General features: G+C 42.1%; 1 protein-coding gene across 1 annotated transcript in view; it reads left to right on the top strand.

The window, feature by feature from the left end:
• mapkbp1 (mitogen-activated protein kinase binding protein 1) overlaps positions 1 to 13,460 on the top strand; it is a 75,175-nt gene that overhangs the window by 53,282 nt on the left and 8,433 nt on the right. The window contains exons 13-20 of the mRNA XM_024438093.2: positions 788 to 913; positions 1,119 to 1,189; positions 8,501 to 8,622; positions 10,507 to 10,582; positions 10,702 to 10,813; positions 11,980 to 12,166; positions 12,566 to 12,726; positions 13,393 to 13,448. Coding sequence (XP_024293861.2) covers positions 788 to 913; positions 1,119 to 1,189; positions 8,501 to 8,622; positions 10,507 to 10,582; positions 10,702 to 10,813; positions 11,980 to 12,166; positions 12,566 to 12,726; positions 13,393 to 13,448 — 911 coding nt within the window. The remainder of the gene's footprint in view (positions 1 to 787; positions 914 to 1,118; positions 1,190 to 8,500; positions 8,623 to 10,506; positions 10,583 to 10,701; positions 10,814 to 11,979; positions 12,167 to 12,565; positions 12,727 to 13,392; positions 13,449 to 13,460) is intronic.

Genomic DNA, 13,460 nt, shown 5'->3' on the forward strand with positions numbered 1-13,460 from the left:
CACTCCACATAAGCACTGCATGTTGCACATGCAAATAGCTGTAGAGTCGTCTATAAATAAATGAATAAAATATTTAGAAAGCCGTTTAATCTAGTTTTCCAGTATGATTTTGGTGAGAAATATTGGACTCGACCTAGCTGAGGATATTTCATATCCCTCTATGCAGGCGATCCCTACATGGCTCATGCTTGGCATACCGTAGTACTGCTCTCATTTCTCAGTGAGCCTCTAAGGAAAAAGAGAGTTTGCACTGCTGTGTCCTCTCATTAATAGATTACCGGTCACAGGGATAAAGGTAATACAGATGTAGGATCTTCATTCGATCACCCTGTTGCAGGAGAACTTTCCTGCATTGCAGAAAATGTCAAACTTGTAATGTATTTGAAGTTTAAAAAGGCTTCTGATGTTTTAAATTTCCACTTTGAAATTTCAGGCTTGATTTTCCCTTACAAAAAATGTCAATGAATTATAATCCACTTAATTGAAATGTCCTGTTGCTACAGGATTATTTTCCTGCTGTAGCAAACTAGCTCAAATTAAGATCCTACGTCTGTAGCAACTTGCACGCTTTAAGAGGTTACAGTGAGTCCACACGTGGCATTGCTATGTCAGGGAGCAGTCTGCGGAGCACATGTTCACCACTGTACTCAACAGGATGCATTATGGCTGTTAAAAACATGAAAGACCACTCGCTGTAATGAAACAGGTTTACCACCACTAAGATGGAGAACAGGTGTTGGTTGTTGGAAAGTTGCTGATGTCCTGTTGTTTATGTTATATCTGGCAGGTCTGAAGCTACTAGCCACAGCTAGTCGAGACCGTCTGATCCATGTGCTGGATGCAGAGCAGGAGTACAGCCTGCTGCAGACGCTGGACGAACACTCCTCATCCATCACCGCCGTCCGATTCGCTGGTGAGACGCGCAGACGACCTTTGACCCTTTACAACATCCCGCCAACCGTCCCCCTTTACCTCAAACTCTCAAGTCTCCCTCCCTTAATGTAACTTAGACTTTTGGCATCCAAAGGTGTCATGGAAGTGTCAAGTGTGGCGCTAGCTCGCTGTTTGAAGTTAACATGGTTGCTATTGTCATAACAACAGTGCTTCTTCTCTTTCAGCCAATGACGGCAAGGTGAGGATGATCAGCTGTGGCGCTGACAAGAGCATCTACTTCCGCACAGCGCAGAAGGTAAAGGCCGCTATACACACACACACACGCGCTGCTCCAGAACAGCTGTTGCAGCGGCTAAACTAAGTTTGGAGGACTGATGCTTTTGTAGCACGTCTTGGCAATATTTCATGATCTTCTTCTCTCAGCATATTTCGGCAATGGACCACATTTTTAATCTTGGCTCAGCCAACCCCTACTGTATATTGAGATATTTCATTTGAAAATCCTTGTTGCTTACAGCTAATTAATTACACTCTAAGTGGCCTATTTAATAACACTTTTTTCTCAAAGGCTTTCTGTGTCATCCTATCTGTTATATACCCAAAGTCCCCTGCAAACTTGCTGCAAATAAATGCTCTCCCCCTCCCGTGTTCCTCGCCCATTGCTTATGAGGGTCACAGTGACATTTTCACAAGGCTGCTCTACAAAAATAGTCAAATTCCTGACCCAGGGCCCTCAAGACTAGGCTACTTTAAAGGCATCAGCATGCTTCAGTTGAAAAATGAGAAAACAGCGGCAATAGTACTGTTTGTCCATTTTGAGACGCTGTAGCCAGTATACACATCCTCAAAATAGTCCGAATTAAGATAACTCAAGAAATATGTCATTCATTATGACATTTTTGCCGAATAGATATTTGTCGCACAATTTTAAATTTAACTTTAACTAAGATGTTTGGTGCAGTATTTTTCTATGAAAAAGTGGTCTCTCGTTGAATGACAACAAAGACTATTGAGGAATACCCACTGTTGACCAATCACTGACGAAGGGGCGTAGACTTCGGCTCGGAACTTCGGCTTGCCTTCAGAAAATGTTTTGTGTGCCTGAACAGCTGATAAAAACCCTCACTGAAGTCCAAAACGAACAAAAACATCACAAAATGTTGTCATAATATACAGAGTTTGCACTGGGATGCATACAGTGGTTGCTCCACTAAAAGTTTTGCGATTATGCTGCGGGACTTAGAGGTAATTTGTGGTTTAGTACGGTACCCTGCGTGACCACTTCATTGCTTCAGACCAGCGCAAGGGCGAGTTAGAACACTGATTATGCTTTTGTGTCCTACTGTGTCTTTAACTGACAGTGAATGGGCGACTTAACCTAAATAGAAACTGATAATTGTGCACGACTTCACTATTACTTACTAAAACTGTTGTTACACTAAGGTTTTTATTATTTTATTTTGTAGGATTATTTTGACCTTTCTGGTCACGTTGTACAGCGCCTGAGTGGTGCAATGGAATAAGACACTGCATAGCAGGGCAAGCTGTGTTGCTCCAGATGCTGGTTCAATACCCATGCTGGCCTCGACTGGGAGACCCATGAGATGACTGTAGGTTTTTGGTTTCTCTTCCTCTAAAACCAGAAAAAAATAATTCTAAATAACAAACTAGCTTTATTTACAAATTACTAACAATGTCTCACCCCATGTTCAAGAATGGCCTTTTTCTTTCTCATTTTACATGAAAACTAAACCATCTCCAAAATATTGTTATTTCTTAAACAAAGCGATTATTATGATTATTATTATTAATTTAGAATTATATAAAAGCCCTTTGGATATTCTCACATATATGTTATTAACCCTGTTATTAGCAGGACAATATAAACTCAGCAAAAAAAGAAACGTCCTCACTGGCAACTGTGTTTATTTTCAGCAAACTTAACATCTGTAAATATTTGTTTGAACATAATAAGATTCAACAACTGAGACATAAACTGAACAAGTTCCACAGACATGTGACTAACAGAAATGGAGTAATGTGTCCCTGAACAAACAAGGGGGGTCAAAATCAAAAGGTACAGTTAGTATCTGGTGTGGCCACCAGCTGCTTTAAGTACTGCAGTGCATCTCCTCATGAACTGCACCAGATTTGCTAGTTCTTGTTGTGAGATGTCAGCCCACTCTTCCACCAAGGCACCTGCAAGTTTCCGGACATTTTTGGGGAGAATGGCCCTAGCCCTCACCCTCCGATCCAACAGGTCCCAGACGTGCTCAATGGGATTGAGATCCGGGCTCTTCGCTGGCCATGGCAGAACACTGAAATTTCTGTCTTGCAGGGAATCACGCACAGAACAAGTAGTATGGCTGGTGGCATTGTCATGCTGAAGGGTCATATCAGGATGAGCCTGCAGGAAGGGTACCACATGAGGGAGGAGGATGTCTTCCCTGTAACACACAGTGTTGAGATTGCCTGCAATGACAACAAGCTCAGTCCGATGATGCCTTGATACACCGCCCCAGACCATGACGGACCCTCCACCTCCAAATCGATCCCGCTCCAGAGTACAGGCCTCGGTGTAACGCTCATTCCTTTGACGATAAACGCAAATCCGACCATCACCGCCGGTGAGACAAAACCATGACTCGTCAGGGAAGAGTACTTTTTGCCAGTTTTTCAGCCCTGGCCACATCTGCAGTCCTTGTGCCTCCTTGCAGCATGCCTAAGGCACATTCACGCAGATGAGAAGGGACCCTGGGCATCTTTCTTTTGGTGATTTTCAGAGTCAATAGAAAGGCCTCTTTAGTGTCCTAACTGTGACCTTAATTGCCTACCGTCTGTAAGCTGTTAGTGTCTTAACGACCATTCCACAGGTACATGTTCATTAATTGTTTATGGTTCATTGAACAAGCATGGGAAACAGTGTTTAAACCCTTTACAATGAAGATCTGTGGAGTTATTTGGATTTTTACGAATTATCTTTGAAAGACAGGGTCCTGAAAAAGTTATATTTATTTTTTTGCTGAGTTTATATTGGTCATATTGGTCATGGCTCCCGAGTGGTGCACAATAGGATTGCCTTGCAGCTCTCCAGCTGTATCCACTGAAAGCACGCAATGTTCAAGGGCCGAGGGCACAGGATGGGCCGCGCACAGAAGATGGACCTAGGCCATTGGGGAGGGTGGCTGGACCACCACCCCGTCACAGTGCCAGTCTGCACGTTCAAACTAAAGCAATGTAACTAATAATGGCATCTTAATGCTTTCGTTAATAAAATAATGATAAAAATACTCTATCAAAATGCCAATGTTTATTTAGTAATGGATCCATAACGAATTACTATGGGAATAAATATAACTGAATTACAGAAATGTTGGAACAAAGTTGTCTAATGAAGGTAAACAAATTGTTTCTTACTGGAAAATACTCTTTCAAACACACATGGTCATGTTGTACATCGCCATTATGGCTATTAGCAGATAGCTGGACAATAAACTTGCCTAGAAGGAGGGTAGGGGGAGAATTATATCCTCAAATGTATTTCTAAGTTAGGTTGGCTGTATCACAACCGGCCGTGATTTGTTGAAATTTCAGTTTAATCCACCAGAAAAGACAAAACAAATAATACCACAAAAAAGTATTATCATGTATGACATCCGACTGTGATTGGGATTCCCATAGAGCGGCGCACAATTGGCCCAGCGTTTCTCTCCCTCTAAAAACAGAAATAAATACTTTGGCCTTTACAAATATTATTTTGGCCTTCATTTAGATTACAATTGCTCTTTCTTTTTTTTGAAAACAAAATCACCTCCGAAATATTGTTATATATTATCAAGTTGATGACACAGTCATATAGCCGGCACCTACATAAGCCTGAGTGACTCACTCATTCATGGTTTTGGATCAAAATAAATAAGTACCAACATTCTTTCTGATAGTCTTTAATAAAGAAATGTTTTGGTTATCCAGACCTGGACACCATGTACAGTATTATAATAGCCCATTATGGGCTATTAGCAGGACAATATACCTTTACCAACACCTCTCTGTATTTTGATACACTGGCCTCCCCAGTGGCCCCATCCACAAGTCACCACATCGCAATGCAAAATGCCTTGCTGCAGATTCCCGTGGCGGGCCACCACCCGGAGACCCATGAGGCGGCTTTTGGTTTCAATTTAGAATCCTCAAATCCTCTATATGTAATTATTGGCGGGGAGTCACGTCATATTTTTTTATATACTGTAGGCCTACCGTAGGCGACATGAGTCTCACTAGAGTTGAGTAATGTGCTGTTAAAAGTGGTGTAGGTCTTATTTATTTAAAGAGCATATTGAAGTTAGAAGCAATAGGATTTAAAGCAATAGCCTACAACTATTTTAGCACCATTTCGCGTTGCTCTGAGACAAGATTGGGGAATGGTCTAGATAAATCAATGAGATTTTTATTTTCACTGAATCTCCGTTTGGGTATTGGTTAGACTACAATTATACAATTAGGGTGTATAAATGTTATGCTCTTAGTGTAACCTTTATTTAACAAGGCAAGTCATTTAACCTCTCTGGACGCTAGCTTCCCACCTGGCCAAAAGCCAGGGAAAATGCAGAGAGCCATATTCAAATAAATTACTATAAAAATCTAACTTTCATTAAATCACACATGCAGGATAGCAAATTAAAGCTACACTTGTTGTGAATCCAGCCAACATGTCAGATTTCAAAAAGGCTTTTCGGCGAAAGCAAACAATGCTATTATCTGAGGATAGCACCTCCGTAAATAAAGAGAGAAAGGCATATTTCAACCCTGAAGACGTGACACAAAACGCAGAAATACAAATATAATTCATGCCTTACCTTTGACGAGCTTCTATTGTTGGCACTCCAATATGTCCCATAAACATCACAAATGGTCCTTTTGTTCATTTAATTCCTTTCGATATATATCCAAAATGTCCATTTATTTGGCGCGTTTGATCCAGAAAAACACCGGTTCCAACTTGCGCAACGTGACTACAAAATATCTCAAAAGTTACCTGTAAACTTTGCCAAAACATTTCAAACTACTTTTGTGATACAACTTTAGGTATTTTTTAACGTAAATATTCTATAAAATTGAAGACGGGATGATCTGTGTTCAATACAGGAGGAAAACAAACTGTAGCTAGCTTTCTGGTCACGCGCCTCTATCTAACAGTACACTACAAGTGACCCTCGTTCTGAACAGGGCTACTTCTTCATTACACAAAGGAAAAACCTCAACCAATTTCTAAAGACTGGTGACATCCAATGGAAGCAGTAGGAACTGCAAGAAGGTCCCTTAGAAATTTGGATTCCCATTGAAAAGAGAGTGACCTCAACAAACAAACAAATCTGAATGATTTGTCCTCGGGGTTTCGCCTGCTAAATAAGTTATGTTATACTCACAGACATGATTCAAACAGTTTTAGAACACTTCAGAGTGTTTTCTGTCCAAATCTACTAATAATATGCATATCTTATCCTCTGGGGATGAGTAGCAGGCAGTTGAATTTGGGCATGCATTTCATCCGGACGTGAAAATACTGCCCCCTGTCACCAGAAAATAAGAACATATTCTTATTTACAAGGACAGCCTACTCCTTCCTCCCCGGCGTGCCCACACGACACAGCGATTCTTTAGCCAAATAGCCAAGTACTGTAGCCTATTCCCGACCGTCACGTTGTACAGCTCCATATTTTCCGTTCTATCTTAATGGAAACCCAGAGGGTTTTCATTTTTCTTGGAATAGAAACACCATAATGTTAATCAAATTAATTAAGCTAAATTTCTTAAAATCAGTCCCATGTACTATGTTCTTACGGAAAAAGGTTTTACATTCTCTAGTACTACCTCTATTGAAGGCTTTCAAATGCATTTCAAAGATGGTAGTCCTCTAGTAGTCAAACTTGCACTAACTAGCATTAATGGTGCCAGTGGTTCACATTTAAATAACGTGCCACAGTACGCTGCAACTTTTAAAGGACGAACCACTGTACTATGACCCATTCTAACTACAGACAGATTATTTCACTTATAATTCACTGTATCATAATTCCAATGGGTCAGAAGTTTACATGCACTAAGTTGACTGTGCCTTTAAACAGCTTGGAAAATTCCAGAAAATGTCATGGCTTTAGAAACTTCTGATAGGCTAATTGACATAATTTGAGTCAATTGGAGGTGTACCTGTGGATGTATTTCAAGGCCTACCTTCAAACTCAGTGCCTCTTTGCTTGACATCATGGGAAAATCAAAAGAAATCAGCCAAGACCTCGTAAAAAAAATTGTAGACCTCCACAAGTCTGGTTCATCCTTGGGAGCAATTTCCAAATGCCTGAAGGTACCCCATTCATCTGTACAAACAATAGTTTGCAAGTATAAACACCATGGGACTGTCATACAGCTCAGGAAGGAGATGCGTTCTGTCTCCTAAAGATTAACGTACTTTGGTGCAAATAGTCCCTATCGGTCCCTAACAGCCAAGGACCTTGTGAAGATGCTGGAGGAAACCGGTACAAATGTATCTATATCCACAGTAAAACAAGTCCTATATCGACATAACCTGAAAGGCCGCTCAGCTAGGAAGAAGCCACTGCTCCAAAACCGCCACAAAAAGGCCAGACTACGGTTTGCAACTGCACATGGGGACAAAGATCGTACTTTTTAGAGAAATGTCCATTGGTCTGATGAAACAAAAATAGAACTGTTTGGCCATAATGACCATCGTTATGTTTGGAGGAAAAGGGGGAGGCTTGCAAGTCGAAGAACACCTTCCCATCCGTGAAGCAAGAGGGTGGCAGCATCATGTTGTGGGGTTGCTTTGCTGCAGGAGGGATTGGTGCACTTCACAAAATAAATGACATCATGAGGCAGGAAAAATATGTGGATATATTGAAGCAACATGTCAAGACAGCTTGGTCACAAATGGGTCTTCCAAATGGACAATGACCCCAAACATACTTCCAAAGTTTTGGCAAAATGGCTTAAGGACAACAAAGTCAAGGTATTGGAGTGGCCATCACAAAGCCCTGACTTCAAGCCTATAGAAAATTTGTGGACAGAACTGAAAAAGCATGTGCGAGCAAGGAGGCCTACAAACCTGACTCAGTTACACCAGCTCTCTCAGGAGGAATGGGCCAAAATTCACCCAACTTATTGTGGGAAGCTTGTGTAAGGCTACCTGAAACGTTTGACCCAAGTTAAACAATTTAAAGGCAATGCTACCAAATACTAATTGAGTGTATGTAAACTTCTGACCCACTGGGAATGTGATGAAATAAATAAAGGCTGAAATAAATAATTCTCCTTACTATTATTCTGACATTTCACATTCTTAAAATAAAGTGGTGATCCTAACTGACCTAAGACAGGGAATTGTTACTGGGATTAAATCTCAGGAATTGTGAACAACTGAGTTTAAATGTATTTGGCTAAGGTGTATGGAAACCTCTGACTTCAACTGTATGTCTGCCAAAACTCTCATTACTCACTGGAGCATTTACAGTAATGTTAATGGTCTAGCATGGCAGTGAGTGACTGACCTGTTTTAACCTCTGGTTATGTTAACATCTTGTTTTGTTCACAGTCAGATGAAGGAACAGTGTTTACCCGCACCCACCACATCGTACGCAAGACGACGCTGTATGACATGGATATCGACCCCACCAGGAAGTACGCCGCTATTGGTTGTCAAGACCGCAGCGTTAGGTGGGGGCCTAGTCTACCTGTCCTTGCTTGTCTATCTCTGTTTCTCTCGATGACTTTATATTGTTAGGTTCTAATTCTCCGAGCAAAACACTCAACGGACATTATGAAAGCTTAACCAAGTGTATTTCTTCCCTGAGGGTCGATTCAGCATTCAGAAAAAGCATGTTTACCCCACAAGTATATATATACTCCAATTTAGGCACTCCTTCTCTCTGATCCTTACATCTTTTATGGTTTGACAGGAAGACAAAGTAATAGGGTAATAAACCGTCATTTCTCCCTTAAGGGGATCTGACCTGACCTCAACCTCTCATTTGCCTAATCCACAGACGTCTATCCGTATCCCCTATAGCAATCCTGTGACTTCCTCCTGTCCACCCAACATCCACCCATCTGGATCCTACAGATAACCATTCACTTCTGATGTAAAAACCAGTCTCTTTCACCCCTCAGATACTATACTGCTCAGTATAACAATGTTCCAAGTTTAACCCAGAATCTAACCGTATGGATTTGTGTTTCTGTGTACGTGTGTTTGTATGTCAGTGTTGGTGTGTGTGTGTGCGTGCGTCCGTGCATCCATGTGTATGCATGTGTGTGTGTATATATTAGTGTCTGTGCACGTGTGTGTCTTCGTGAGTACGTGTGACCTCTCTCCCTCAGTAATCTGCCAGACTGTGCAGTCATCCCTCCCTAGCAGGTGGATTATCCCTTAACTCAGGTGTTGTCGACACAGGACGGATGAGATTGAGGGCCTTGCCCCCTGGCTCGTTCTGTCTTTAGCTATCTGCAGCTACAGACATGCTGCTGTCCATGTGCCTGACCTGAGTTTATCCTATTCGTGCCTCGGTCTGCCTGCCTACACAAGTGTTTCCATCTTTCACTCACATACTCCACCTTGTGTCAACAACAGTAACAACATGCAATGAAAGTCAACCATAAAATCAACCATAATGGAGAAAATTCAAACAATCATTTTCAAATAATTTTAACAACCACCCTCGGGTTATAGTGTACAGCTTTATTTATCAGTTGGTGTAAATTGGAGGAATGTGGGAGAGTAGTACAACAGTCCAAAAAGGGCTTTCCCTCAGCTGCAGATACTTTAAGTCAACTGTAAACACACCTCATGCTGTTATGAAAACTAGGACATCTCACTGCACTTTAATGATAAATGTAGGTTGTAGAGTTAAAGGGCTTTTGTTTAACAGGCTCTGGTTTGTTCCTTATGTAACTAAGCAGCGGTGCTTAAAAGTGAGAACCAATGGTTGACTGGCTGCCCTCAGCCCACACTCTGCCAACTCCTCCCAAGGTTGGCTGGGCCCTGGCTGGGCCTTGTGGGTGGTTGTCTGCCAGCTGGTGGCTGCTGGTCTTTCCTTCCTGCACTTCGTGGAAATACACCAGTTAGGCTGTTAGTGACCCCATGTGGTCAGCTGGGGAGAGACATGCTTACCAGCTGAGCTGCTGTGCTGTTTGCACACTATGTGGCACAGAGTTCACTGACTCATGAACAGAACACAGTCACGTGTTTCCTTGAACTCCCTGGGTCAGATGACTCAGTCCCTTGATCTGAAAGTCGTGGGGTCATAACCTTAACTGCTGAGGCAGGATGTAATGGGTAGAAGTGTCTGACTTTTGGGCTATCGACTTATCGTCCTCCGTTGTCCTTGTGTGGAGACGCGCTGACAGTGGATAAAACGGAGGATTGATTAACCCACTGGTGCTTCAACAGCAGAAACTGTCTTTGTGATTTACTCCTGGAGTACTGAGCTGCTGGTGTGTTTTCACGTTGAGATCGAAACAGACACACCTGCATTTCTGTGTGTGGAGGCGTAAAGCCTCTAGACCTGTCCTTTTGTCTAACTCTTAGTTCCCTGCCCACAGAATCTTCAACATCAGTAACGGCAAACAGAAGAAACTGTACAAGGGCTCCCAAGGAGAGGATGGCACTGTTATCAAGGTTTGCATGTTTTCATGTAATGTGGTGTCACTGTGAAGACTCATTTGACAACACAGATTGCTGGGTTATAATAATGTGCGCTACAAGTGGTGTTTAAATCCTTCTTCTCCTCTCCCAAGGTTCAGACCGACCCCTCAGGACTGTATGTGGCCACCAGCTGCTCAGACAAGAACATCAGCATCTTTGACTTCTACTCTGGAGAGTGTGTGGCCACCATGTTCGGACACTCTGGTAAAAATAGCCCATTTAGTTAGAAAAAAAGACAGCAAAATGGCTGAATGACAACCTGTAGTGTGTTCAGAAGGAGAAACCAGCTGGAACTCCTCTTCTCTCCCTCGCAAATTTGTTTACATCCCTGTTAGTGAGCATTTCTCCTTTACCAAGATAATCCATCCACCTGACAGGTGTGGCATATCAAGAAGCTGATTAAACAACATGATCATTACACAGCTGCACTTTGTGCTGGGGACAATAAAAGACCACTCTAAAATGTGCAGTTTTGTCACACAACCCAATGCCACAGATGTCTCAAGTTTTGAGGGAGTGTGCAATTGGCATGCTGACTACAGGAATGTTCACCAGAGCTGTTGCCAGAGGATTGAATGTTAATTTCTCTACTATATGCCACCTCCAAAGTTATTTTGGAGAATTTGGCAGTACGTCCAAACATCTTCACAACCATAACCATGCCAGCTCAGGATCTCCACATCTGGCTTTTTCACCTGCGGGATCATCTGAGACCAGCTACCTGGACAGCAGATGAAACTGTGGAGTATTTATGTCTGTAATAAAACCCTTTTGTGGGGGGAAACGTATTAGGATTGGCTGGACCTGGCTCCCCAGTGTGTGGGCCTGGCTCCCAGTCATGTGAAATCCATAGATTAGGGCCTAATTCATTTATTTCAAATGACTGATTTCCTTATATCAGTAAAATCGTTGAAATTCTTGAATGTTGCGTTTATATTTTTATTCAGTATAGTTCTGATCTAGGATCAGTTTAGCCTTTTAGATTATAAAAGACCAGGGAGACTTTATCCTAGATTAGCAAACCTAATCTGAGACACTTGTTTCATACTGTGAATTCCACAGATCATTTATCTGTCAAAATGTCCTAATTGTCTTCCCCATGCCTTATATAAACTTGTCCATTCCCTTTGTGATTATTCTGAAGAAGGCCTTTGAAGGCCGATAAAGTCGGTCTTTTAAACTTGTCTAATAAAACGACACATTTTTAACGGTGAGCGAGCGCTGCGGCTTTTCCTGTCAACGATGTCTACACATTTTTAGGTTGCACCTCTACTGACGTTGGTTGGACACCTTCTACTTCTTTCCATAACTGAAAGTGTCCAGATGATTTAATCCTTGTCATTTGTTTTGTCCTTTTCTCTTTTTCACAGAGGTTGTGACTGGAATGAAGTTCACCAATGACTGCAAGCACATGATAACTGTGTCTGGTGACAGCTGCATCTTTGTGTGGCGTCTGGCCCCGGAGCTCACCATCGGTATGAGACAGCGTCTGTCAGACCTCAAACAGAGTGGCAAGCCAGTTCAGAAGACACCACCTCACAAACCTTGCAATCTCAGGTAGCTACCCTGTTGGAACACATCATTGTAGAAAAAGTACCTTGATTTACATTTCTTATTCCTGTTTTGTTATTCTTGTTAGCTCCAAAGGGAAGCAAAGGGCCTCCTTGGAGTACCTAGTTAATTGGATAACATGTTTTGTGCTAGCTAATACCCTTAGAAAGCAAACATGGTGTTTACATAACGTGAACACTGGATGAGAGACGCATTCTGAAGACAATTGGAGTGAAAAGCAACTGTTAATCCTGTGTTCTGTATTATTTGTAAGACAGGCTTGTCGCTATGAACGTTGCCAGTGAATGACCGGTGTTCCTTTCGTAGCATGTTGCATTATCAGAGACATTTGACTATTGTCTCCTAGTAGTATGATTTGCTCTGTTCCCTGTCTGTTCTGTGCAGCACCAGGAGAGAGGTGCACAGAACCCCTCCCATAGTCACCATGTCCTCTGACAGCGACAAAGAGGTGGAGGAGGAGGAGGGGATAGAGGAGGAGGAGGAGGATGAGGAAGAGATGATCTCTCCTTACATGGTGTCAGGCTGCAGTGCAGAGGAAGAGACAGGTTGGTATCTCAGAAATACATTTGTACACAAACAATACACTGAGTATACAAAACATTATTGAATTTGTTTTAATTTAACCTTTATTTAACTTGACAAGTCAATTAAGAACAAAGTTCTGACAAACTGACCAGGTGAATCCAGTTGAAAACTATGATCCATTATTGATGTCACTTGTTAAATCCACTTCAATCAATGTAGATGGAGGGGAGGAGACAGGTTAAAGGAGGATTTTTAAGCCTTGACACAATTGAGACATGGATTGTGCATGTGTGCCATTCAGAGGGTGAATGGGACAAAATGTTTAAGTGCCTTTGAACAGGGCATGGTAGTAGGTGCCAGGCGCACGGGTTTGTGTCAAGATCTGCAACGCTGCTGGGTTTTTCACGCTCAACAGTTGCCCGTGTGTATCAAGAATGGTCCACCACCCAAAGGGCATCCAGCCAACTTGACACAACTGTGGGAAGCATTGGAGTCAACATGAGCCAGCGTCTATGCCCCAACGAATTGAGGCTGTTTTGAGAGCAAAAGGCGGTGTGGTGCAACTCAATATATACTGAGTGGTATACAGAGTGTATATCTACAGTATAAGAATGTGTTTTTTCGTGGCAATGTTGATGGCAGTGCACATCCTGAAATATCGGTTGGTTTTTGTGTTTGCTTTCCAGACACCTCAGACGAAAAGCACAACTCTCTTAACTCTCACGGCAGAGAACTGAAAAGGGTTAGTATTTCT

The sequence above is a fragment of the Oncorhynchus tshawytscha genome, linkage group LG11, assembly GCF_018296145.1.
Source record: "Oncorhynchus tshawytscha isolate Ot180627B linkage group LG11, Otsh_v2.0, whole genome shotgun sequence".
Lineage (NCBI taxonomy): Eukaryota > Metazoa > Chordata > Actinopteri > Salmoniformes > Salmonidae > Oncorhynchus > Oncorhynchus tshawytscha.